The sequence below is a fragment of the Salarias fasciatus genome, chromosome 17 (genome assembly GCF_902148845.1).
Source record: "Salarias fasciatus chromosome 17, fSalaFa1.1, whole genome shotgun sequence".
Lineage (NCBI taxonomy): Eukaryota > Metazoa > Chordata > Actinopteri > Blenniiformes > Blenniidae > Salarias > Salarias fasciatus.
The window spans coordinates 13,922,334-13,947,907 of record NC_043761.1 but is presented as its reverse complement, the minus strand read 5'-3'; the positions used below and the strand labels follow the sequence as shown (position 1 = coordinate 13,947,907).

At 44.3% G+C, this 25,574-nt stretch overlaps 2 protein-coding genes across 5 annotated transcripts in view; one reads left to right on the top strand and one right to left on the bottom strand.

The window, feature by feature from the left end:
* Positions 1 to 2,713: 2,713 nt before the first annotated feature.
* Positions 2,714 to 19,249, top strand: impdh1b (IMP (inosine 5'-monophosphate) dehydrogenase 1b). 4 transcript variants are annotated; one of them, XM_030113088.1, is made up of 16 exons: positions 2,714 to 3,013; positions 8,919 to 9,017; positions 9,200 to 9,277; positions 11,959 to 12,007; positions 13,387 to 13,488; positions 13,818 to 13,892; positions 14,314 to 14,520; positions 14,600 to 14,687; positions 14,807 to 15,006; positions 15,175 to 15,265; positions 15,370 to 15,465; positions 15,935 to 16,078; positions 16,549 to 16,693; positions 16,781 to 16,924; positions 17,009 to 17,092; positions 17,182 to 19,249. In XM_030113088.1, exons 1-16 carry the CDS (start codon positions 2,805 to 2,807, stop codon positions 17,201 to 17,203), a joined length of 1,833 nt encoding a protein of 610 aa, XP_029968948.1. In that variant the 5' UTR covers positions 2,714 to 2,804; the 3' UTR covers positions 17,204 to 19,249. The 4 variants fall into 4 exon arrangements, with proteins under 4 accessions (XP_029968948.1, XP_029968949.1, XP_029968951.1 ...); XM_030113091.1 differs by lacking the exon at positions 2,714 to 3,013 and adding an exon at positions 6,693 to 6,818; XM_030113090.1 differs by lacking the exon at positions 2,714 to 3,013 and adding an exon at positions 6,831 to 8,201.
* prrt4b (proline rich transmembrane protein 4b) overlaps positions 18,852 to 25,574 on the bottom strand; it is a 21,587-nt gene continuing 14,864 nt past the window's right edge. The window contains exon 4 of the mRNA XM_030113087.1: positions 18,852 to 21,952. Coding sequence (XP_029968947.1) covers positions 19,893 to 21,952 — 2,060 coding nt within the window. The 3' untranslated portion in view covers positions 18,852 to 19,892. The remainder of the gene's footprint in view (positions 21,953 to 25,574) is intronic.

The following is a 25,574-nucleotide window of genomic DNA, read 5'->3' as shown; positions in this document are numbered from 1 at the left end:
GAGATGAGATCTGCTTTTTTTAAGGATCTGAGGAGAGTATAGCTGCTGTTGAGCTCTTTTAATGATCGGTGGGATGTTTATGTTCCAGTTCAGACCATCAGCTCAGTGAACTCCTCATATTTCACGCTGCTATAGCATTCACAAGTATCCTGAATTCAATCAGCATCTTCTTTGTCACCTGAATAGACTAAGCAATGGCTGGAACTGGTATCCACACAGTTCTCCATACTGATACTGATTTCAGGTGCTTTATTCTTTCGTTTTAAATTGACTATTTTCTCTTCGATTTTTTTTATTCTGCTGGTGTCTTTGTTTTCTATATCTTCTGTATTTCAACAAGTTTGTCAGTTTTTAGCATTGCTCTTGAGCTTTAAACTTGACTTGAAACCTGTATCAAATAAATGAAAAAGGAATGCAATTGTCATATGCCTAAATTGAAAAAAGAAGAGATAAATTGAGGTTTAAATAAGAAAACAAGCTTTTCTAGACATGCACCAAACTCCTGACACTTAATTCTAATGTAACTACTTTAATACTGTTTCTTCATTTGGCTTCTTTTTCTGAAAATCTCTCAAAGCTGCATTTTTCACAGTGCTTCCATGTACAACAGATTATTCAACTGTTTTTTTTTTTTTTTTTTTTTTTTTTTTTTTTTTGTCTGACAGACTTAATCTTGAAATTCAAGTTTAACTGGCCGGTAATTATTCAGCTGCTCCTTTTAGGGGCATTATCGAAACTTTAGAACAATTATGGTGCTCAAAAAATTGCCTTGTGAAATAAATTGTGATCCTCAGAGAGATTAAGAGCCCCTACACACACACACACACACACACACACACACACACACACACACACACACACACACTGGAGGAGCACTCTTGCTGAGAATAGTTACTCTTGTGTTGAACCTTATGACTCTGATTTGTCTCAGCCAGCCAATGGCTGTCACATGACATTCATTATGACGAATACAATCTAATGAAAAAGGGCAACCTGAGGACATGCCCGAGTGAAATTAAGCATCAGGTTGTTCCAGTTCATCTGCATGTGATGCCAACTCTTTAATAGTGCTGTTGGAGTGAAGCTCCTTTGCAGGGGACGGTTTTTTTGGATGTGTTACGTGTGTTTGGTGGGGGTTGGGTTAAACGTGATGGGTAAGTGGGGAACTCACTACGGCTCCAGAGAACAAGCTATAAGAGGATTTTCCATCTTAACGTCTCAGCAACTGTCACAGACAGTCAGTCACCTGGAAGTGATCCCTCTGAGAGGGGTGACATCCTGTTAAAGTTCTGTTTGTCCTCACAAATGACAACAAATCGTCATTTCTCGTTGCTTTAATTTTATGTGCAATCCTTCATCTCGTTTTGTGTCGATGCCACGTCCCTCTGCAGCTTTAAATACTCTGTCACACGTACTGTCTGCGGCTAAAAATAGCCTCCACCAAATGCAGTGTTTAGCCAAGTTTGACAAACATTTGCCAAAACTGAAACACACACACAGCTTATGAAGGAAGAGTTAGCTTTTTATTTAACGCTCAACTGCCCAAAGCCCATGAGCTTGTCAAGCAAATAAACTAAAAAAAATAAAGTCTGAACTTGCTGAAGTCTTTAAAAAAATGTTCTCCTTTCCAGGATCTAGTTTGATATGACAAATGTACAACCAAGCTGAACGGTTTTTCTTCAGTACCGGATGTTTCTGAGCCATACAGAGGTTGATTATGCAACTCTTTTGTGCATTCTCACACAAATACATGTTGTGGTGGACTGAATCTGACCTCAGTCTCTGGCTTTCTTTCTTTCTTTTTTTTTTTTTTTTTTTTTTTTTTCAGGGTGCACTGATTCCCATTGAGCTGTTTTTATTTGGCCCCAGCTCTGGAATGAAAACCAAAATTATCCATCTGTGTTGCACATAGCTTGAGAAACACTAAAACTCAGGAGCTAAAAACACACCCTCCCAGCGCAACATATTTCCATAAATGTTATGTTTGCTGAGTGTTTTTAGGTTTCAGCGCGGCCCGGCGCGCCACGCTGATGTGCCTGCGAAAAATGTGCCGCTCTCTTCGCCCTGCTCATTCACTCTAGTGCCGTCCTTTCTAATTCCGAAATCCTCTTTGTGAAAATGACGTGGTGGCACTGATAAAAAGCAGGATTAACCCATACATCGAGAGGGAGCAAGACATAAAGAGAGATACATGGAGCACTTAGCGGGACGGCACCACTCGCTCACTCCATTCAGCTTTGTGTTCACCGCTCAGGGCAGTGGCTGCTTTATCCCACATAGAGGTTCAGCACGGGGCTTCTGCTGTGCTCCTCTTCCTTCCGTTGCTTCTGCGCCTCTCACAGAATAAACGTCCTCCAAGGTTTGAGGGAGATCAAAACAACAGCTTCTTCCACAACAACGCTCTGCTGCTGGCATCGTCTCTACAGTGACACCCTCTCAGTGGAAGTATCTCCTAGGTGACGCCCGCCACCGACACGCCTAGAGGTGGCTGGAGCCTTTTTGTAGGCAGGTACGCTCTGAGGACGGGCAGACTCACAAGCTCTGCTGTCCTGTTCTTTGTGGGAAAATCTTTTCAGCCTTCTGTTGACACTGGAAAGCAACAGCAGCTCTGTTATTAGAGAGGACAATGGAACTTAGATAAGAATATTTGGAAAGCAAAAGAGGGATTTCCATACGTGGACTGGGACTTTTACTAGACTTGACGTGATCGTCTACATCGGGACATCTTGAACTTTACAAATCAAAGCAAGAGACTTGTTGCTGTTTCTGGCTGCACAACAAGGCTGAAGCCTGACCTTGGACTCATGATGGAGGGATTTGGGTACGAGCACTTTGCAGACGAAGCAAAACAGAGCCAGCAGGGGGACTGTGGAAGAGTTGCAGGTGGAACTCAGCCCCCGTGTGCAACTTCCCAGGAAAGGGAACATTATGTGCGACAGAGCTCACATGGACATGAGAGTGCAGCCCAGAGATACAGCGCCACCAGGATCCAGGCTGGTTTAGGTCCAGAGAGGTGAGAACATAAGACACCTTTAAGTACAAATCAAACTCGGTGCTTATTTTTATCCAGTACTGTGAAAAAAGTATGAGGGGGAAAAAAGGAAATTGTGTCCACAAGTGCAAATTTTACAACTCTAAAATCTGAATGTTCTGCAAAAACTTAAATGCTTAAAATAGTTCTTTATAGCTAAAGTCTAGAGCTTACTGTTGTTGTTTTTTTTAAATATGGCGTTTCTTCTATTATGTATGTGTCTGCATTAACTGTTGTGCAATTGCTGTTTATGCAATTACTTCTTTGAGAATCTAGTTTTATTACGTCACCATGTTTAAGAACTTGCCAGGTGCAGTTCGTTTTCCGTTGCTTGATGAGTCCTGTAAATACACAAAGAATGGAACTGAACCTTTAAACCAAGGATCGCAGCACGCTTTCACCTCGGGTGCCAAGGTAAAATGAAGATGTGGGCCGAGGTCCAGGATCTCATACTTTCACTGGCTCTGCCTATAAAAGGTTCCGCATGTAAATGAGCGTCACGTTGCGGGCTCACCTTACATGTCCACACACATCCACTGACTCGCGTTCGATCGGTGTGCCCTCCAGTTTCAATCCCCTGCTTTGAATGATACTTCATTTTTAAGTTGACTGATGGCGATCTTCACACGCCAGCATAACCAGATAACCACACACACAAATTGACTTGTGCTCAGTTGCCGAGTGCTATTTTTAACCTGCACCTTGTCCGCGCTGACAGTTCTGTGATGCACCATTAAGGCGGGAGTGAGCGGCGTGCTGCAGGCAGGATAAACAAGCCTGAATCAGGAGCTCAGAATAGCTACGGTGCAGAAAGGAACCACTGACCCACATCTGCAGTGACCCACATTTAATTTGACACAGAGAGTGGGAACCAGATCCCCTGAGTCACCTTGGCAGATCCTTCTTGTGACCCTCGCCTAAGATTCATTTGCAACAAACAACTGTGAGTGGCACTGAGGAAACATGAATCACTCGATATGAGACATCCTTTCAAGAAATCACTTTGAGAAAGATACCGTCACTCTGTGATCACGCTTTGTCAGCTGAACACCTCGCTCGCTGAAAGAGATAGTTCATGTTTTTAAGAGACTGCTGCATGTATGTCAAAAGGTTTCAGGGTTGAAGGCAGCTTGATAGACGATACAGGCAGGCAGATATATATATAAATATATATGTAGCTGTGAGAAAGCAGTGTGGTATGTTTCTTCGGTGGCTTGGTATCATGGTGGCGTGCTGACGGACCGTCTAGTAATGTCAACGTGCACGTGTGTGAGCTTCTTGCTTGAAGGTGGCAGAATGCATCAGACACTCAGCACGTGCTAAATGCTGTATGATCGAATGGCCCGCCGTGCAAACTGAGGAAATGCTCTCATTTTTGTGGCAAAAGACTTCTCATCAGGTGTAGTGGTTGGCTCTGTCACGTCACAATGAGAGGACCCCAGATTGATTCTGAAATCAGGGCCGTTTTATGTGGCAGCTGTGCTTTGGTGTGTTTCCTACAGGTTCTCTAATTTCTTTCCGCAGTCCAGGATCAGCTGGGATAAAGCGGGAATGAGAGATGAATGGATGGATCTCTCATTAGATTTTCCAGCAATCAAAAGAGCTTTAATATGTATTCTTATTATCTCCGATAGAAATTTTTGCTTTGAACTTGTTTTTTTTTTCTTCAAAGCAGCACAAATAAGCACAACCTGATGAAAACAGCTGCAGTTTTTCTTTTCTACACCGCTGGACATAGTAGAGTTTCAGCATGGTTACAGACACGTACACACCCACAGTGCTTTTTTGCAGTCTTCAGTGAAAGAAATCTGAAAGTATCAGGCGATAATGATTTATTTCCGAGTGAATCAAACTGAAGTACAGCATTTTTATTGTTTGCATAGTTCCTGGCTGTTGTCACGGGTAAAATGTGATGGATTCTGGCCTTTCATCACACTTAACCTTACTACGATGATTTCTAGCGTGATTTTCATGTGACCAAGAAGATAATGAAGAAACAAAATGTTCTGGTTTAGGAGGAGGCAAGTTAATTTTTAATTTGTCCTCTCAGGAAGACACAGTTCCTTCATTCACTGACTTGAGGGTCAGGTCTGCAAACAAGATCAACTCTAATTCATCTTTGAGTATCCAATAAACAGTGATATATAGTAAATATATCAAGCACTGCATGTGCGCCATCATATTGAGGAAGGATCACTCCAGACCGACCATTCACCTTCTTCATTTGTCATTGCACAAACATGCCACAAAATAATCATTTGCAACTATTAATTATTAAATAAAAGCTATAGTTTAATGCTTTTTTTATAGTTACGGTCTGGTATTCTTGTCCGTCTTTATCTCGCTCTGTTGGTTTGTTTGTTTGTTGTCAGGACAACTCAAAAACTTATTGATTGTTGTTGATGTAATTTGACAGACTAACTGATAATATGCAAAGGAAGGCATTTGGATTAATCGGATCATATTCTGGACAGTTAATTAATCAGACAGTATCGAGATCCACACCGTGATTAAGCTGGGAGAAGGCACAGTCCCTGAATGTCTTCGTGTTTCTTTCCTTGATGGATTATTTTTTTTGATGGATTGTTGTTCCTCAAGTTTCATGCCTTGGCATGCTGTTGATAGTAATCTGTTTCAGCATTATATGTGCACTGTTGAATTGACTGTTATATTTCATGTCAGGCAGCTTTAAATTACTGTATTTTAATTTTAATTAATTCTTCTGCCATGTTTTCTCTTCCTCGTTTGCTATTGTCACCGATTCCCCTGCTGACCTTTACGCCTGGTTTCAGGTTCCATGTCGATGGTGCATTTCTTGTGCACTTCCTCCCCCAGTTTCCTGTGGCTCCATCCTTAGTGTGTTAACCTTGATTGTTTTCATGTGCGTCTCATCAAGCCCCGACTCCTCATGCATGTGTGAAGCTTTGGGCCTGTACTGTTTAGATCCCGTGATTCCTGTCTGGTTGCTTGTTTAATCATCATCTCATAAGCTCTGGATTCCTCTCAGAATCGGTTCCAGTCTACCTCTGCTATCTATTGGATTGTTTTTGGCAATATAGACCTTCATCTGTGATGTGAAGATCTTTCTATATGATACACATTTGATTCAAGTTTGATTTATTGGGTTGTTAGTGATATATTAGTTAATGTAACATCAATTTGTCTCACTGTCTCAAAGTCAAAGTGAGTTTCATCGTCAATTCTTCTGTAAATACAGTAAAATCAGGATTTTGCCCAGGTGTAGACATATCGCCCAAAAAGAGAATACAGACAATATCTAGAATAAATATAAGAATAAACAGGAATTGGGTAAGTGCAACAGCATTTTATGATAGAAGCTAAAAATGAACTGTGCCATATATCTCTGGAAAGAACAACATCAGTGCAATACACATTTTATCACCATGCAAACACTTTTTATTGTGCATAATTATTCTGCATCATTATCCAGCTGGGACACTTTGCTCCTCTCAACAAACTTGCGCAATGTACTCACGAGCCGGTCTGTGCGCTTTGTTTAAAAAAAAAAAAAACCTCTCGTGCACGGCTGAGTGGAGGATCTGCAGGCTGCACAGGGTTAACCAGCCTGGATGGGGGAGAAAGAGGAGGAGGGGGGGAGAAAGAGGGGTGGAGGGATGTGACGCCGCCGCCGAGAGTACATAACAGCAACACGCTGTATCCGCAGCCAGCGACAGGCTTCCACTCCCCATTCACTCCACTGCCGATCCAGGACTCTTCACCGGATCTCTCCGCCACGAAGGACCGGTTGTTTGCTTTGTGCTTCGAGGTAAAAAAAAAAAAAAAAAAAAAAAAAAAGATAGCGAGAGAGACTTATATTGTCCTCGGCGCGGCTTCCTCGCGACGGGCACATCTGGAAAGTTGCTCGCTTCTAGTCAACGTGGGCATCCAGTTTCTTAAAGGTGGCTAGCCGCTAAAGCCTTTCCCCCTCCCGGGGGCAGAACTGCTGGGAGTTCACGTTAGGATAGGAGGTGGTCTGTCTGAAACGCGAAGCCTCTGTTGCCGTTCGGGGAGTTGTGAGGTTTAATGAGGTTAGCGGGAAAAAAAAAAGGCATTGATATTAAGAGCGTGTTGCTAATGCTAACTGCTAATGGCTGCTCCCACATGTCTGCCTGTGAAACGTAGCCTAGTCTGCTAAAAAGTTATGCTTGATGTAAAATATTATTATTATGCTTAGACCACTGGATAGAATGACAATTAATTTGGAGATTTTGTTTTGTTATAATGCTATTGAATATTACACAAGCACGAACGTGCTTCGACATATATTGTTTTTGTTAGCATCCCTGCTGATTTAACCCATTCTCTCATCTGACAGTCTGAACAATGAAGATCACAGCAGTCACACTGTTACTAATATTAGCAACCATTCTGGGTTTATTTTACAGTCTTAAGAACCAAAGCTCCCCAGCATATTGGTAGCAGTGGTGATGATACATGCAGATATTTTTGCAACATTGCGTGTGAATACTAATCAAGTCCACTTACGTGAGAGCAGCGCCAACAGTGCTTTCTGCTTGCAACCTATTTTTGGAGTAAGAGAAGCCCCCTCTCCTTCAGGTTTCTGGAAAATATAGTCAAGAGTCATTCTGCCAGTCAGTCCTATCACCCTACATGCACTCGCGTGCTTTTGGCAGGAAGCCCAGTTCAAAGACCTGCCCGCAGCACAAATCTCCCTTCAAAACTCTGCCAAAATAACGTTGTGTACGTTTCTGGAAAGGTGCAGCGTAAAGAGGAAAGATTTGACCCATTATTATCCGTTGACGAGGATTCCATCTGTCATTCGGCTGAGTTGAAAACACGCTCAACCCGTCATGATGGTTAGATTTTAACTTTTACGTCTGACTACCGTGTTATTCTCGTAAAATTCCAATCAAACGCTCATTGACGCAGTCATTGTGACCATATAAAGCTTTTATTGGGAAGAAATGTTATTGCGTACTGCGTAGTGGGGCGGTGTATTTGTCCTGGAAACGCGGTTATCAACGTCCACCAGACGTGTTGTGTGTGTGTGTGTGTGTGTCTGTGTGTCTGTGTGCGTGCGCGCGTGCAGCTCGACGTGCTCAGCGACCAGCAGCATGGATCATGTATCGCGGCCGAGCGGCGGCATGGATGCTGCGTCCGCGCATCTCTGCGCAAACAACAAAGACAGGTCGGAAACGTTTTGTTCCCTCCCGACGTCTGGCGATCGCTGAAATGTTTGCTAGCTGCAGATAGTGCTAATATAGGTCACCGGGCCAGCTTATCGAACGGGCCGAGACGATACGATCTGCGCGTTTTCGCTCCGGACGGGGTCATTGCGCATCAAATTATTCTTGTGTGCACCGTTTGGGTATCGAAAGCGTTGCAAGAAGTCGAGTGGCGGTTCAGCTGCATGTTAGTGGGTCACACGGCTATGTTGCATGAGAAGAGCGGTCGTGTGGGGACATGCTCTCAGCGTCTGATTTTATTCTAGGAAATCATGATTAAGGGGAAAGATGGATGCAGATCAGGGGGAAAGGAATAGCTCCATCTTTTCTCTCAACGCAGAAATCCTTTTGTCTCATTGTGTGCAAACGTGCAGCTTGTATCATCACAATAACTCAGCATTACCTCCTGCATGCGTGCATGTTTACCAGGGGGTTATTTATAAAAGTTGATGCACCTGACACGCAGGCGCACCAGCCCTGAGGCTGGCGGGGGATGTTGATGTTGCCATGGTTATGTCTTCCTGTGAGAAGGTCATCAAAGCGCTGCCTGCAGAGTGGATGTCTAGTGTTCCTCCAGTCGTCCTCATTACTGTGTGTGTAGACGAGTGTTGGTAAGCATCTGCATGTGGAGTGCCGTGCTGCACATTTACCGGACTTTGCCTCTTTTTACCACTTGGCAGCATGGCGGATTACCTAATCAGCGGTGGCACAGGCTACGTCCCTGATGACGGACTCTCCGCCCAGCAGCTCTTCTCTATTGGAGATGGCCTCACATACAAGTAAGTCTTAATTGCATGGAAAAAGCTTTTTGTTTTTTTTTTTTGTTTTTTTATTTTGGTCCTTGACATTTCAGTCATTTCAAAGTAAGGTTTACTTCTCTTTAAAGCCTGAACTGTGCGAAATGGTGGCTAAAGTGTGCGCACCAGTGCTTTGTAATGGCCAACACATTTTGAATCGGCAGATCTGACCAACAGTGTGTTGTCTCCGATGGTCATACGGCTGAAGAGCTATGCTCTAAAGGAGATGGGTTGACTTACAAGTGAGTAAAACAGTCGTTTTCAAACTGTTTCAGAAATGCTCTGTCTGTCCAAATAGCAACTTCAAAGGGGGGGGGGGGGGGGGGGGGCAAATGATTGTCCTTCCAAAGAAATTTGACTCCTTCGAAATCTCAGTCGAAGTGCATGAATGCAGGTTAACATACGTTCGGTTGGAATGCTTAACTCAATCTTGGTCATGGGGATAAAATTTGCTTCCAATTGAACTTAACTGCATTATTTACTTGCTACTAATCACTGTGTTGCATGACCTGTCCTGTAAATGCAGAGTGTGTGACAGAACAGCTCATGTCCTCTTCCTCACAGTCGGCTTTTGGTCAAAGTACTAACTGAGCTTTAATTTCACTCCTCTTCATTAACCTCACCCTTCTCTGCTGGTGGCTACTGCTTTGTAGATCAACAAATCTTGCAACTAAAACAATTCTGCTTATTTTATCCTTTTTTTTTTTTTTAAATCACACTGCAGTACTAAACATCAAAACTGTACAGTTCAATTGTAGTTGTTGTCTGGGACTGAAGAACATGCCATCCTTCTACATCCTTGACCTTTGCTACAAGTCCCAACAACCTCCACAATTAATGATTAAGATGCACTCTCAACATTCCCCAAAAGGTCACTTTTAGTTAATGTATCATAGCTTGGTTGAGCATTTATCAGCTGAAAGTCTTCTGAAATCTGCGCTCTAACCTCCACTGCTCCTTCTTTGCACAAGCTAATTAAGGAAAAAGCATCGGGGCCTCTTTGTGTGGTTTGTAATTAGGTGCAGCATGTCTGAAGGAAAGGCTGCACACATGATTGCCTGCACGGACATCATGTGGATTTCAGGAGAAATTGAGGTGGACGGGGTCAGTTTGATGATGAGAAACGTTGCATCTCTTTGTTCTGTTTCAGTCTCTTATGGCAGGAAGTTTGTAGAAATGAATGAGTGGCAGCTTTTTTCCACACAGACCTGTTTTCTGTCTGTTTCCAGTCATAGCTTTAAAGTAAATGTATCCAATTGTCAAACAATGTATATATCATAAAAAAAGTCATTTCCTGTTTAAGGTTTAGGAAACGTTCACTTTTTTTCTGAAGCGTCTTTCCAGTAAATGAGGTGAAAATGATACACAGGAAGACGTGAACAGCTTTGTGAGAGATGTAGCTTCCTGCAAGCATGTGACCCTCAACCTGGTGCAGAAAGTCTCCCAAACATCACAGTTGCTGTTGTTTTAGTGAGTTCTGTGAGACACTCCATGTTTGTTTTTTGTACTCCAGAATAGGCCTTGAAAACATAAGTCCATTGCAACCCCTGCCCGAAAACAGTCAGCTTTTGTTGCAGCGAATTGAGAGATGGGTTTCTATGTGCATATAATGTAAAACACAGATTATATTTGCAAATAAACCGAGGTTTGTCTACTACGCTCTCTAACGCTGTGGTACAAATTACATTCATGCTGCTCAAATTACTTCAAAACCGGATTGAGCTTCCCGTTTTAGAGTGCAGAGGCCGAGTTCAATCGCGAACACAGAGTCCCTTTCCGTGTTGGTGTACATGCAAATTAAGTTAATTTCCACATGCTAAGGTTTGGATTGTCACATGCTGCTGCTGACTGAAGTATTAGTCTACTTCTTTGCCACACATAATTAGACTAATTGTGGAAATGCGCCTTGTTAAACTCCATGCTCGTAGATCTATTGTTCTAGCTGTGAAAGTTCGTTACAGATGCTTTGATGTGTGTTTGAGTGAGAGCATGAAACGCTATTGATTCTTTGTTTAGCCGCAGACAAGAACCAGCAGGTGAGGATCGGTTGCTGTGAACCACTCCCACTTAGGATAATTCATTTGTCTGCCTTTACCATGCAAATGAAAACCACGATGAGAAATGGCCACACCAGTGTTTTGTTTAGGATTCAGGTTTGACGACGCGAGCTTCTGGCTGTACTGCTGACTCGGAGTCAGTGGATACCGCCCGTGTGCTTCAGCTGAGGTCTGCGGTTCCTGCTAAATGCTAGCAGATGTGGGTTGGATTCCCTCGCTTGTTTGTGGGTGTCGGCGCTCCAAATTAAGGGGAAACAAACGCGACTCTTCCCATGCAGCGTCTCACCTCGTGCATCTATCGGATACCTTTTCTTCTCCCACACTGAAGCAGAGATAAGGTTAAACTCTCAGACCTCTATCATTCACTTCTGCACTCATCAGTGGTGCTCATAACTCGCCTCTCTCACCAAAGTTTCCTTTACCATCCAATATACATAAAGCACCCCTTCTTCCCTGTTTTTTTCCATCTTGTCTCCGTCTATTTTCACACCCATCTGTTAGGAAAGCCACAGAGTACACACAGTCTCCAGCAGAAAAACAAACACGCCATTCCTGCGTCGAGCTGTTGCTCCTCCGCTCGTGCTGGTGGACATAACATTGTGTTAAAACTGGAAGGGGTCAGCTGCTGACCAAAACACACAGAGAAGAGCCATAAAAGTGTAATTATAATGAACTCATGCTCACCCATTTCCTTAAAGAGACTCGATAAGTCCTTTTCTTGGGAGCACCATGCCAAACATTGCCTCTTCTGGTTGGTTCCATCACGAGGTGGTCTTTCTGATGGTATTTTGTCTGCTGATTTTTGAACCCTTGACCGTTGCCGCCATCAGCCTCTTTACTGTGGCATCTTGTTTTTTGTCTTTCAGCGACTTCCTGATCTTACCAGGCTTCATCGACTTCACCTCAGACGAAGTGGTGAGTACGCACGTGTGAAAGGTACAAAAGGTCACGCTGTTAGTCCCTCCAAAGATTGTAACGACGGAGTGTAGCAACTCAGTTTTCAAGCAAGTGAGCATTGCTTCAGTGTTATTTTTCCCCAACACCCCCTTCAGGATGACCCATCAGGCATTCAAACCGTTATTGGCCAAGCCTGTCTCCAAACCGTCTATTTTTACTGATGTGGGTGTTTTTAATTTGTTTTTTTTTTTCACAAACATCTCCACTCCAAACCGAAGCTATGTTTTGTAATTGTGGTTTTAACAAAAAAATACTGAGGTTTTTCCTCCATTTAAAAGCCTTGGCTTCATTTCTCCTCCCTTCCTGCCCAGCTATTTTTGCCCGGTGTGGTCACACACTGGCTGCTCGTTCCCTCTTGTTGTTTACATTTGGTCAGTTGTTCATCCGTCCCTCTCAGCAGATGACGGGAGAGTTAATCTCAGGGATTTGGATGAAATCCTTCTCTTCTGTGTTGACCATCTCTGAGGGTTTTGATTTAATATATCTGTAATCTGTCCCCTCTTTCCTTGAGCGTTAAAGAGCGCTCACTTTACTGCGGCGGCGATATTGGCCTGCCGTGCTGTCAGGGGTTAGCCGGCTCCCTAGTCTCGATCTGCCCTACTTTCAGGCTAGATAGTGAGCCCATTCAAGCTTGAATAACATAAATGCTTGCACACTTGGCCTCGGTAACATGGCGAACGAGGGCAGAGCTCTCTAAGTTGTTACCTTTTAGGTTCGTACGCCCTCTGTGAGGTGTCAGAAACATGAAGCGGTCTCACGTGAAAGTTGGAGCCGCTGTAGGACATTCTTTTGGGGTCGTCATGTTCTTGCCAGGCTTTCCTAGCTCTTGGTTGAATGTAGCAGGTTAGTGCAGTTGTGCTCGCTTAATAGTGTTGGGGGGGTGGATTCCTCTTCGCTCTGAAAGATCACCAGTGTTTGCTTGTCATAGATAGAAGAGTAAAAGCTGACTGGTTTCCCACGTGCAGGAATGTCATTATTTTCACTTGACCGGCGAGTGAAAACAAAGCCAGTCGAATGTTGTGGGAATCGCTCAGGAGTGACATTGAGCATGGGTGTGAGATGCTGACCAGCCTCATGTTTCCACACACTGAGAGGAGGAGCAGCGCCACATGTTTGATCTTCAGTCAATTTTTGAAGCACAGGCATATTTAAAAATATTGCTTTCACTCGATGAGATTGAATATAAAGTAACACGAAACTCCCATTTTCACAAGGTATTTGTGTGTGTCAGCAGTTCTACTGAGGGAAGAACAGAGCTGGTTGAATCCAGTACAGCTCCCTGGCTCACTCTGCCCCCTGGTGGACTCTGACAGGTGTCCTCTGTTCTGCTCTCCCAGGACCTGACATCAGCTCTGACCAGGAAGATTACGCTGAAGACCCCCCTCATCTCCTCTCCCATGGACACGGTCACGGAGTCGGCCATGGCCATTGCTATGGCGGTAAGAAGTCGAGCCGGACGACAAAAAAAACGATATGAAACATGGATAATGGACTTTTTTCAGTAGATTGCATTCGTCCTTTCTTTGACACAGTTTCAATAGCCAATGATAGTGAACATAACGGGACAGGTGACCACTCCAGCAGTGAGACACTGCTGAAAAAAAGTTTCTGTATATTTCCCTGTCTTGAGAGAGAAAAAAATGAGATATTTTGGGCCACATTGCCCAGCCCCAATAAGAAGCATGCATCAATTATAGAGAAAAGTTCAGCTTTTAGTTTTCAATCTTTAATCATGAATGTTATGTGTTCCCTCTTTGCAATGTTGCAGTTAATGGGAGGGATTGGAATCATTCACCACAACTGCACACCAGAATTTCAGGCCAATGAAGTCCGCAAAGTCAAGGTGAACTACCTTTTTTCCTTTTTTTTTTTTCTTTTTAATTTTTTTTTCCTTTTTTTTTTTTCTTTTTAATTTTTTTTAAGTGTTCTGTGTTTCATATTTAGTGTTTTTTGTTTTCCTGTACATGTTTAGCATTAGCTGAAACACTGGATAATGATCTGAACCAATCTCATTTGCCTCTGACATGTGCGTGACCACTGACTACACTTTTTGTGTCATCTTATCCTTTCTAGTATATGGTAAATGTTTTGTTTGTGCGTTGGTTTTGTGTGAGTGTGTGTTTTTTTTTCCACTTTTACTTTGATTAATATTTTGCCGTCTGTTACTGTGTGTCTCGTTGTTTCTTTGCCGTTTGCTGTTTAACATGAAGTGCTTTTTAAAATGTGAACAGTGGTAACAGTCGTGGCTTTTTCTGGGTTTGCAGAGGTTTGAGCAAGGTTTTATCACAGACCCCGTGGTTATGAGTCCACGCCACACGGTTGGGGACGTGATCGAAGCCAAAGTAAGACACGGCTTCTCTGGTATCCCTGTAACAGAGACGGGAAAAATGGGCGGCAAACTGGTGGGCATTGTCACCTCGAGAGATATTGACTTTCTCTCTGAGAAAGACCACAACAAACCCCTGGAAGAGGTGTGTATCTTCACTTATGTCGATGTTTTCTCAAGCTTCAGTCTTATTTAAACTCCGAAATCCTTCCGTTTTCTCCCAGGCTATGACTAAGAGGGAGGAGTTGGTGGTAGCTCCAGCTGGTGTTACATTGAAAGAAGCCAATGATATCCTGCAGCGCAGCAAAAAAGGTGAATAAAACTGTACATTCTCTCTCTTCACATTCACTGGCTTCACTTTTAGCCGTAGAGGAGGTACATAGGGCATCAGACAGACCAATAATACGGTGTTGTATTTTCTCTTCAACTAGGCAAACTCCCCATTGTGAATGACAACGATGAGCTGGTGGCCATCATTGCCAGGACAGATCTGAAGAAAAACAGGGACTACCCCCTCGCATCGAAGGACTCGCGCAAACAGCTGCTGTGTGGCGCCGCCATCGGCACAAGGGAGGACGACAAATACAGACTGGACCTGCTAGTTCAAGCTGGAGTGGATGTCGTCGTACTGGTGAGCGTTTTTCATCTGAATCATTCTTCTTCTATGTGAAAGGATGGAATCTTGTCTCTGTACCAATTTATCCTATGTGGTAAATATCTTCATTTCTAGGAATATTCAGAAATGCTACGTTTTAGGTATCGGTATAATCATGTTAAACTGTTGTTTTTACTTTTCTAGGACTCTTCACAAGGCAACTCGGTTTATCAGATCAATATGATAAATTATATTAAACAGAAGTATCCAGAGTTGCAGGTAGTGGGAGGAAACGGTGAGTGCCATGTTCAAGTATCCGGCTGTCACTACATGCTGCATGAGTCAAACATTTCAGCACCTTCGCTGACTTTCTTCAACAAGCCTTTCTTCTGTCTGCAGTTGTGACGGCAGCCCAGGCCAAGAACCTGATCGATGCCGGTGTGGACGCGCTGAGGGTTGGCATGGGCTGTGGCTCCATCTGCATCACACAAGAAGGTAGAGAGAGGACGCCTGTCCCGAACACAGAGTGCTGAGGATACAGAAAAAGCTTTTAGATATTTAATTCCAGAAGTTGCAGTGTGATCGTACAAGTTTAAGATGAACACAATTCACACCATTAAATCTCAAAATTTAGCACAACTGCTTGTTATCCAGTTTCTGCTGTGAGTCTGAGTATGAACTGAAGGGGAGGGGGGGGCTATCAGTTGCTAACAGTAACGGATACCTCGAGACCACTCCTAGTTGTCATGGTGATTTGCCTCTCTCTGTGTTGCCATGGGGATGGGTCTCATGCTCAGACTGGGTCACATTGACTAAAATCAACAGACGCGATGCAGCAGAACACAAATTCCCTGCCGTGGTGAAACGTACAGGAAGTTGTTAATTCAGGCAGATCGTTCTTATCCTGAAACGTGTTCTGTGTTTAATTTACCGTGGTCTTCATGTTTAATGTTTCATCTTGTAGTCATGGCTTGTGGGCGGCCTCAGGGGACCTCTGTGTACAAGGTCGCAGAGTACGCCAGGCGTTTCGGCGTTCCAGTCATCGCCGACGGGGGCATTCAGACCGTTGGCCATGTGGTGAAGGCGCTGTCTCTCGGAGCATCGACAGGTGAGATCTGAGCGAGGAAAAAAATCGAATCCATAACATATCCAAGCTGCCTGTAGGAGGAAACTGGAGTACCTGTTTAAAAAAAAAAAACGCACAAATGGGAATGTTTCACAGAAAGCCCCGTCGGCCCGGACTTGAACTGTAAATATTGTGACTGTGTGATGTTGGAGTCAATCAAAACACCACATTGTTTCCTGGTTAGATTACTGAAAATTATTGTATTTCTAATAATAACTCTTTTACTGAAGTGGGGAAAGTGTTCAGCCTTTTGTTGCAATGTTTTTGAACACTTCAGCAGCAGATTGCTTCAGCATCTGGCAGCGTTTCCACTAAAACACTCGTCCTGTTGTTTCGGTCTTACATTCCTCTTGCGTCTCGTCTGTGGCTCTAGGAGTTCGCAGCGGCTCACGCACTGAGACCATGTGGGTAGTTTACTGACAAAGGTAACTCCCTCATCTGTTCCCCTCCAGTTATGATGGGCTCGTTGCTAGCAGCCACCACCGAGGCTCCTGGAGAGTACTTCTTTTCAGACGGCGTGCGCCTGAAGAAGTACCGTGGCATGGGCTCCCTGGACGCCATGGAGAAAAGCACCAGCAGCCAGAAACGCTATTTCAGGCACGTGGAAGATGGTGTCAAAACCCAAAGTGCAGCCACCTCCGATGTTGTGAAGTCGATATTAAAAATCTGCTGCTTTACCAACAGTGAGGGGGACAAGGTGAAGGTGGCCCAGGGCGTGTCGGGCTCAGTCCAGGACAAGGGCTCCATCCACAAATTCGTACCTTACCTGATAGCAGGTATTCAACATGGCTGCCAGGACATTGGAGCTAAGAGTCTGTCTATTCTACGGTGAGTTGTGCCCTCGAGTCGTCGCAGGGTTTTCGTTCTCTCTTCTTTGTGCGTTTTTATATTTAGTGTGCATCTTCTCCTCAGATCCATGATGTACTCTGGGGAGCTGAAGTTTGAGAAGCGGACCATGTCTGCGCAGGTGGAGGGAGGCGTGCACGGACTCCACTCGTAAGAAACCCGAAACCAGCGGAAAAGTAGCTTAATATTTAACATCACCCACCAGACCTGAACTCTGTCCTCTTCTTTTGCCTCCACAGTTACGAGAAGCGGCTTTACTGAAGCGGTTTTGAGTGCAGGTCAACCGTGCACGTGACACACCCAAAACTAACAGCGACCAAATGTTGAACCGCCACTCCGCTAGAATCCACATCACACGCACTACACCTTCTGCGCTCCTCCCCGGCTCATCACTCGTGCCCTCTCCGATCCCAGCCAGCTGAGCTTTGGGGAGGTGAAGGACACCAAAGTGAAGTGAGACTCTCTCCGATCCCGACACCGGACTCTGAACACCTTGGATTTTGCACACAAGATGTGGCGCATCAGGGTTTTTGGAACGACGTACCCCTCCTGTATCTTGAGTATGCAGCCTAATCCCAATTTTATGTATGACTGTGTGCGCGCGTGTGTGTGTTGGTCATAGTGAGAGGACAAACTGTGGATCACGTGTCCTCGGTGTGTGACGTTGACAATGTGCATTGGGACAGACAAAGTGACGGTGCACTGTGTTTACATGTTCTGTTTATAGTGAATGAAATGCAGGCAGATAGTGCAGATCCCATCAGGGCTTTTTTTTTTTTTTTTTTCCTCTTTCATTTGGGATCAAGGCTTACCAGCGAGCTCCATGTCAGAATCCTCACAAATCCCAAGCTCTTGAACACTTGAACACAGTCTCACACACACGTGCAGAAAACGTGTCTGTAATGATTTCTTTTTTGCAGAGCTTCTGGCAGCAGAGGCGACGTCTCCATTAAGAGTAGCTGCTCGTATTTCAGAATTTATTGTTTACGCTTGTGTTTGATGCATTTTGAGGTACGAACTATTGGCCATATGTGTTTTCCCGTCAGCTTTGTATCCTCCGTTGTCACCTGCAGTCAGTAGATCACCCAGTTTTTTGCCACTGTGGATGTTGACTTGCCCCACAAAAGACACACTGAGCCAAACCAACCAGTGTCCCATCTCAGTGCATAGCGTTCTCATGTCGAGCCAGGAAGGGACCAAAACGCTGACGATCAGGTATGTTGTGAAGAGACATCTGTGGAAAGGAAAATTATGAATGACCGTTCCCTTGACCTTAATTTGAATACTTTTCGATAAAGCAACTTTATATTAAACCTGTATAGTCTCGGGGGCTTGGAATTGAGCATGAAGGGTTTTTGATATGCATGTTTGTTTTTTCACAAAGCCAAAATCATGGCTGTATTTATATTCTGCTTTAATTGCATACATACTGCCAAGTGTATCTAACACTTCTTTGACACTCTTCTTTTGTAATTTTCAAACCAAAATTGGCGTGACAAGTTACTTGTTGCCTTGTCACTTGATCCCTCCTGTGCTTTCATAGTTCTCTGCAATAACCTTTTTTTTCTTTTGTTTGTTTCTATTCACCGGAGAAATGCCTTGAAACAGGTCATTATTAAAGCTGCACCTGCCAGCTTAGTGAAAACGCAGAATGCTACACCTTCTCGCCTCCTTGACTTCCTTTGAGACGGTATCACAGTACTCGTCGTCACTCGGCTTATGTAGAAGTAGGCTTTCCTAACATTTTTACTTTCTTTTTGCCATTCAGATGTTTTTTTTTTTTTTTTTTTTTTAAAGAATAATGTCGCAGATTGTGAGCTGAGTTGCTTTCTCTAACGTGCTCGTACCCTCAGCAGGGTTCACTTGACTAACAAGGTCTTGCAACTGGACTTTAGTGCAAGGAAGTGTCTGGAGAATTATTTACAATTCTAAACCATTGGAAATGACTGCTGCTTGTTTTCAATTTCCCACCTAAAGATGTAATTCAGGTTTTCAAAATGTCTTACATGTCAAGTACCGAGTCCTGCAAGTCCATCTGGAAAGCACAAATATCTCATACTTGATATGGTCTCCCTTTCTTTTTCGTTACCATTTTGTGTGGAAAAATCAACAGTCCTCACAACACGATAGTAGCGTCCATTGAACAGTGACGGAGCTTTTTAGATGGACAGAAAAGACTCAGTATTTAGTGAATCCAAGATGGGATTTTGAGGAATATCTCTTCAGATCATGTTTACAGTAAAACTCAACAGAGGAAAGTTGCTTTTGCTGTTTATGGTAATAAAGAATAAAAACTACTGCAAGCTGTGTGTGTGTGTTTTTTTAGCCCTGCAACATCAGTCAAGGACAAGATGACACATCTTATAAAACAAACTTTATTAAACATGTGGAGCAATGTTATATCTGAGCATAAATAAATTAGTGAGCTGGTCATAGAGGATGCTGTCTGGATCATAATAGGGCATTTTGATAAATGTGGCGTGCCTTTTGCCAGCAGAGGGCGATACTGCACTATAACTGCAAGAAACATGTAGCATATAAAGACTTGAACATGATATATGGAGTTTGAAATGTCTTGACTTCAGTAGTATTAAGCGTTTAAATAAGTCACAGTTCTGTCTGTTGGAATGTTTGAAAGCATTAAAAACATTTGTACAAATCAAGTCTTGTACTAACACCACTCAGTAAAATGTTACTATTATTTAGACCGTATCAAACTCCACCAACCTTTATCAAACATGAAAAAGTTACAAATAACCTTTTGGCTTTTGACATTCTTGGCACTTAGACCCTCACTGACATTTCCTAACGACTGCCTCCTCAAAACTTTCCTTTGACAGCTCTCAGTCTTTCATGGCGTATGCAGAGCTACCGTGCACTATCAAACGGTCTGCATAGGGCAGCCACCCATCCTGACGTTCTAATATAGCTTTTGTTTAACCAGACTCGTTTATAAATCAATAGTCTCGCTGCAGATGCTTAAAGCATCGATTTGTCTGCAGACGCTGATGAATTCTTCCTGAACGGATCGGTCTGCCTCACTTGACATATCCAGATCCAGGCTTTCCTGCGAGGCTGCTCCCAGGGTCTGATAGTGCCTCTGTGGATCAGTGTGGCCAGAGGACGCCACCAGGCCCGTGTCTCCTTCCTGAAGAAGCTGCAGCGCATGTCTCTCTGGGCTTGGGCAGAGGATCAGTGAGGAACCCCCGACTGAGGTTCTGTAGAGTGAACATGAAGAAGAACTGCCTCGCCAATGATCTTGAGATGAAGAGCTGGAAGAGGAACCCGAAGAAGGAGATTTCGGAGTACATTCAACGTCGTCCCCTTTAGACTTGTCGGCTTGTTGAGACGTCATCTCCACACACGAGGAGGTCCGGTAAAGGCCAGGATCTGCCGAGATGGGATCGCAGAAACCATTGCTGGGGAGTGTCCAGTGGTTGTTCATGGAAACGTCGCTGCAGCGGAGAGGTCTGGCTGGGCTGAAGAGGCTCATGGGAAAGAGGGCCTCGCTGAAGAGGGCCTCATCTATGCTGCGGCGCAGGTTGATGGGCGAGGGTGGCCGCAGGTCCGTCGTAGAGTCGCTGGTGAACGAGGAGCCACCTGAGGCTTCTCTGCCTCCTGCATCCTCCGGCTTCTCTGAACCCCGAGTGTCCAAATCCAAGTCCAGGTCACGGTATGCCAAGGCGCGGTTGCTGTGGTAGAGGAGGTCCAGGCCATTCAGACTGCTGCCAAGCCTCTCATCCATCAAGGTGTACAGAGGAAGGCTCTCCGTCTCTCCAAGCCCAACAGTGTCAACTATTGCAAGCTTTTCTTGCTGGCTCAGTGTCCACTGGTAGCTTCCAGGCAGGATGGGGGACTTGGATGCTAAGAGTTCGGTCCAGCAGCTTCCAGCAGCTGGGAGATGGTCAGAACAATACACTGGCTGCGCAACGACCAAGGCCAAAGTGAGGCAAATCCCAAGTTCACACAGCCGGCAGCTGAACTGGAAAGTCCACCAGGGCCAAGGATGGAAGACCTCCTCTCCACCCGCAACACCCATGGCATTGAGCATTGCGTACAGCTGAAGTCCTGCACAAGCGAGAGAAAACAGCGCCGACAGACAAACAGTCACAGCTGCTCGGTCCCAGTCGCGACTCTCGGCGAAGGGACAGCGGTTGTAACGTTCAGCCGGTGTTGGAGATGTGTTATTCAGGTGGTAGATGTGCTTTGAGTCCGCCCGCACATAGATGTAGAAGACAAAGTAGGCAGTGGATAAGAATGTTGCAAGGGCCACAAAGGCTCCACGGGAGATGAGTGACAGGAAGAGGCATAGCGGCGGCTCTTGCTGGTAGAACTTGAGTAATGTCACTGGCCCGAATGCTGCTGCAAAGTGCAGGATTACAAGGCAGGCCAGGAAGCAGGGTCTCTGAAAGGCCGAGTAGGAGAGCTGCATCCTCGAGCGCATTGACAGGAGGAGGAAGACCAGGCCGAAAGCTGCAGTGAGGCAGGGGAACGGTGCTTCGTAGAGCATCAGGGAGGCTTCTGTCGAGGGTAGACGATCCTGGTGGCCATAGGCGTCATACAGAAGCGAGAAGGATCTGGTACAACCAGCAGCTAGCAAAAACAGGCTGACGAGGGCAAAGTAGCCACAGCCAGACGGGCACCGGAGCGGTAGACAGAGCAGGTTGAGTGCCGACGCCAGAGTCAGCATCGCGAAGACGCACCCGGCACCGTAGACATGCGCCTCCCAGGCCAGGCCCCAGACGGCCATCGCACTATTCCAGTCCGTGTACAGCGGCACCAACATGGGTGGAGCTGGAATTAGGAAAGGGTTGATGGTGTGGTTCATAGCAGTGGTGTTCTGTGTGGGTTGGAGCCCCACAGAGGTTGCAGAGTCCCACGTTTCGGAGGGGTTGCAGATACCAGAGTGTTCTTTATTGCAGTCTGGAAGGAAAGTGATGTCGCTGCCCGCCAGACTTGACGTCCAGTCTTCAGTACTCAGAGAAACATGTGGATGGTCTGGGTGTGTGCCTGGAATAGAGCAGAAGATACATTTCTTAGAATTGCTGATAGGATAAACAGGATTAATATTTCAATGAGGCAATAAAAAAAAAAAAAAGGCTAAAAGAAAATGTCTAATCTTGGAGCTGTAAACATCTCTTTTCTTCCATTTAAAAAGCATGCTAATTACCCACTCATGAGGTTAGACAGAAGCATTTAATCAGTGTTCAAACTATGTGAGCTGGAAAACACGTTGGCTCGGATCCAGCGTGGTGAAAGAGTGCTTTTCTCTTATTGTGTTAATCCCGTGTAAAAGCCTGTAAAGGAGGCAACTTCAAAATGAGCAAAGCCCAAAACAGTAAGAGGGCGTGTGTGTGTGTGTGTGTGTGTGTGTGTGTGTGTGTGTGTGTATGTATGCCCACTCAGAAACCACAGTGTTTCCCTTGCATTACGTAAGCCATCTGCTGTTTCCATACTGGTCCAGTTAATTATGACTGTGTTAGACATGTTTCAGCACTCTGAAGGAAGTGGTTAGGCTTTGGAAGTTGGGGACTAAGCCGTATATATGTGTTTGAAATCTAATCTGCTATGCTCATCTACACAGAACGTGTGTATGCAACTCATTTACTGGAGGGGTTTGTTCACACGGCATAATTCCTCACAGATGGGCAAAATAGGCAAACAATGTTCAAATCTTTTGTCTTCACATGCAAGTGTTGGACGTTTTTTTTTTCTAAAACAAAACCATCACGACATGCATGCTGGTTTTATGCCACAGAAAATAGCACAGTGAGACCCCTGCCAACAAGTGTAACCTAAAAACCAGGTTCTAATATCCATTCTAATGTAACACAAAGGAGGAAAAACTTCTGACTGCATTTCAGTGATTTGCAGACACACTCAGCCTCATCAGTCGTTTTGCAGAGGGTTTATCAGACAATAACGCCTCCATAAAGAGCCAGGTGCCGTAATGGTCCACAGAGGCTGCGACTAACAGGGATGGCACTGTAACTCAGGCAGGTTTAATGAAGTCTACACCCATAAATATATCCTAATAATCACTGTGATGACAGATTTGACACATCAGTAAATTTGTCTAAGTGCATGTGACAGCCATTGCTTTTACTTTGGAAGAAAACAGTACTGAATAGTAGTTATAACACACGCTTACATCCTATACCTGGAGAATGCATTATAGCTTGCGGTTACATGTATTCCGTGAATATGCTTTTCTTCGCCCCTCCACTTTGAACTAAAAGTGGAATTCATGCGGTTTCACGTTTTTGTTTTGAGTCCTTCTCACATATTTTTTTATGAGGTGTATTTTTGCCTTTCCCATCCCACCCTGTCCTGGTCCCCTAATTTGCTCTTTTGTTTATGATTTCCCTTCAACGCCCGCCTTCAAAAAAGGAAACTCCCATAGGTGGGTTTGTTATTTTAAAGTGGGACAGATTTCTTTAGCGTTGCTGCTATTCCGTCTGACTGTCCTGGATTTTACAACACGCTCGGCAGGCCTCACGTTTTCTGCTTTTGCTGGATTATTTTTTTCTTGTTCTTATACCAAATGTACGGCAGCTGCTGCTTCTGTCATGTCGAAGATGTGTGATTCATTGGTGAAATGTTAAGCGCTGAACACACTCCCTTTCTGAATCAGACGTACAAGTGGCAGAGGATTTCCAGAAATGCCATCTGCCTGCCGTTTGTCTTTATCATTCTCCTCATTTGTCCCCTGACCTCAGAGTCGAACAACAGCGCGGGGTTGTGATAAAAATGTCAAGCTTGAGGAAATATGACCCACGCTGCCAGGCCAGCCCCCCCGCTCCTCCGGCATTTCTGAGTGTGACACAGCATTTTTTATTTTTCGCAGCATCCAGAGCTTCTCTGAGTTTAATCAATCTGTCAACAGGAGGAAAAAACAAAGATCGATTTTAGAGAAGCTTATTTGTTGTTGTGCTGATGCTCAGCTTGATGACTCTGTGTGGCTCCCCTGAGTGTCTTCCTCATTATGACCCCTCAGCTTTTTACTGTACAATATTGTAAAGAGCAAATATGACAGTTAAAGAGGATAAGATTGATGCAACGTCCAGATCAGCTCTGCCAAAGTACACACCGTGTGCCATTAAATAAGATGTAAATGGACTCAGCGTCCTGTTTCTTTAGTCACATTTTATTACCAAGACAGAGTGATGGATTTTGTATCCGTCCATCCATCTTCTTTACCCAGCAGTACAGCTGTGGGGAATGGAGCCAGCCGGCTACGGGTGAAGGCAGGATACAGTGTGGGCAAGTCTCCAGTTCATCACAGAGAGCAGACACACACACAGAGTTTCCAACAGGCTGACATTCACAACTGCAAATTCAAAACTGGGGCAGATCGTCCTCCACAATGCTAGTCCTGAAGAATGGATGAAAGAAAGAATGAAACAAATCTGAATATTAATCAAATTCAAACACCCTGAGATCGGTGTGAAAAGCTGCATAGATCGGATGCCAGGCTATAGATTATCAGTATGAGTCACTGATCGATGGGTGTGATGACAAACATTTCCTGTTGACCCAACTGCTGCCTGTTTTTCGGCATTTGATCCACCAAATACCCTGAAAAATTAGAAAGCATCTGTTCCACCGGTGATGTTATTTAAACTATAACAACATATTTCACCTTCATGGTGACATTAAAAGGGAATGAGGAAATGATTGCTTGTGAAACTATAATTGGAACCAATTGGCTTGGACCGCAGCAGCGGACTGAACAACTGACCAACCATGTATGCTCCAATGCGCTGCCGCTACACAGCTAAAAGTCGATAGATTAATCAATGGCATTGATAATCATTCGGCTAAACAGTGAAATAACAATGGAAGTGGATGATAGCCAAATATCTGAAAGTTGTGACTCCAGCTGATTAAAACCAATGTTCTCATATAACTATTTTGAACAAGTGAAAATACAACTAGGAGGAAATGTGGCTGAAGTGTAGAACACACACTCAGCTGCTGGTGTTTTTGATTGTGGGGCCCACTGATACAGTAGGTGTGCTTCAGGATGCTGTTATGTCATTAACTTCTTTTCCCGCTTGTTTACTTTCCAGGGCGGTGACTTGCGGGCCCCTGAGTGGAAAACGTGACGCATATTGAACGGCCGACATGTTTTGTTGCCTCGCACACATCGATAAATGTCACGTCTGGACAGCCAGGCCAACCGAACGGCCCGGACCGCGTTTGCTGTGAAGAAGGATCAGAGTGATGCGTTCCGCTGGATGCTGCTCGGCCATGTGACACATTCCTGAGGAAACAAATCTCTCATGCTCGGAGCAGCTGACACATCTTGAGCGGGCTGACTGAATGTTTAGCCTTCCATGGATCCCAACTAAAAGATAATAACTGAGAGAAAACCCTTTACAAGACTGGATTCCATCTAACAATTTCACAATGGTGTGAAAGGCTTATGGAAGCAGTTATACAATATTGAGATTACTTTTATTCACACTCTTAAACTTATTAAAATATCACAGACTATCATTATAATTATTATTATTATTGTTATTATTATTATTATTATTATTATTATTATTATTTTAAACGTTTGTCTGAGCATTTGCACTGGAAAACTGATAATAATAATAATAATAATAATAATAATAATAATATA

Coding starts and splice junctions, on each gene's coding strand:
- impdh1b (XM_030113088.1), top strand. CDS start 2,805: ATGATGGAGGGATTTGGGTACGAGCACTTTGCAGACGAAGCAAAACAG. Junction 3,014..8,918: donor GCTGGTTTAGGTCCAGAGAG/GTGAGAACATAA, acceptor ACCACTTGGCAG/CATGGCGGATTACCTAATCA. Junction 14,688..14,806: donor CCTGCAGCGCAGCAAAAAAG/GTGAATAAAACT, acceptor CTCTTCAACTAG/GCAAACTCCCCATTGTGAAT.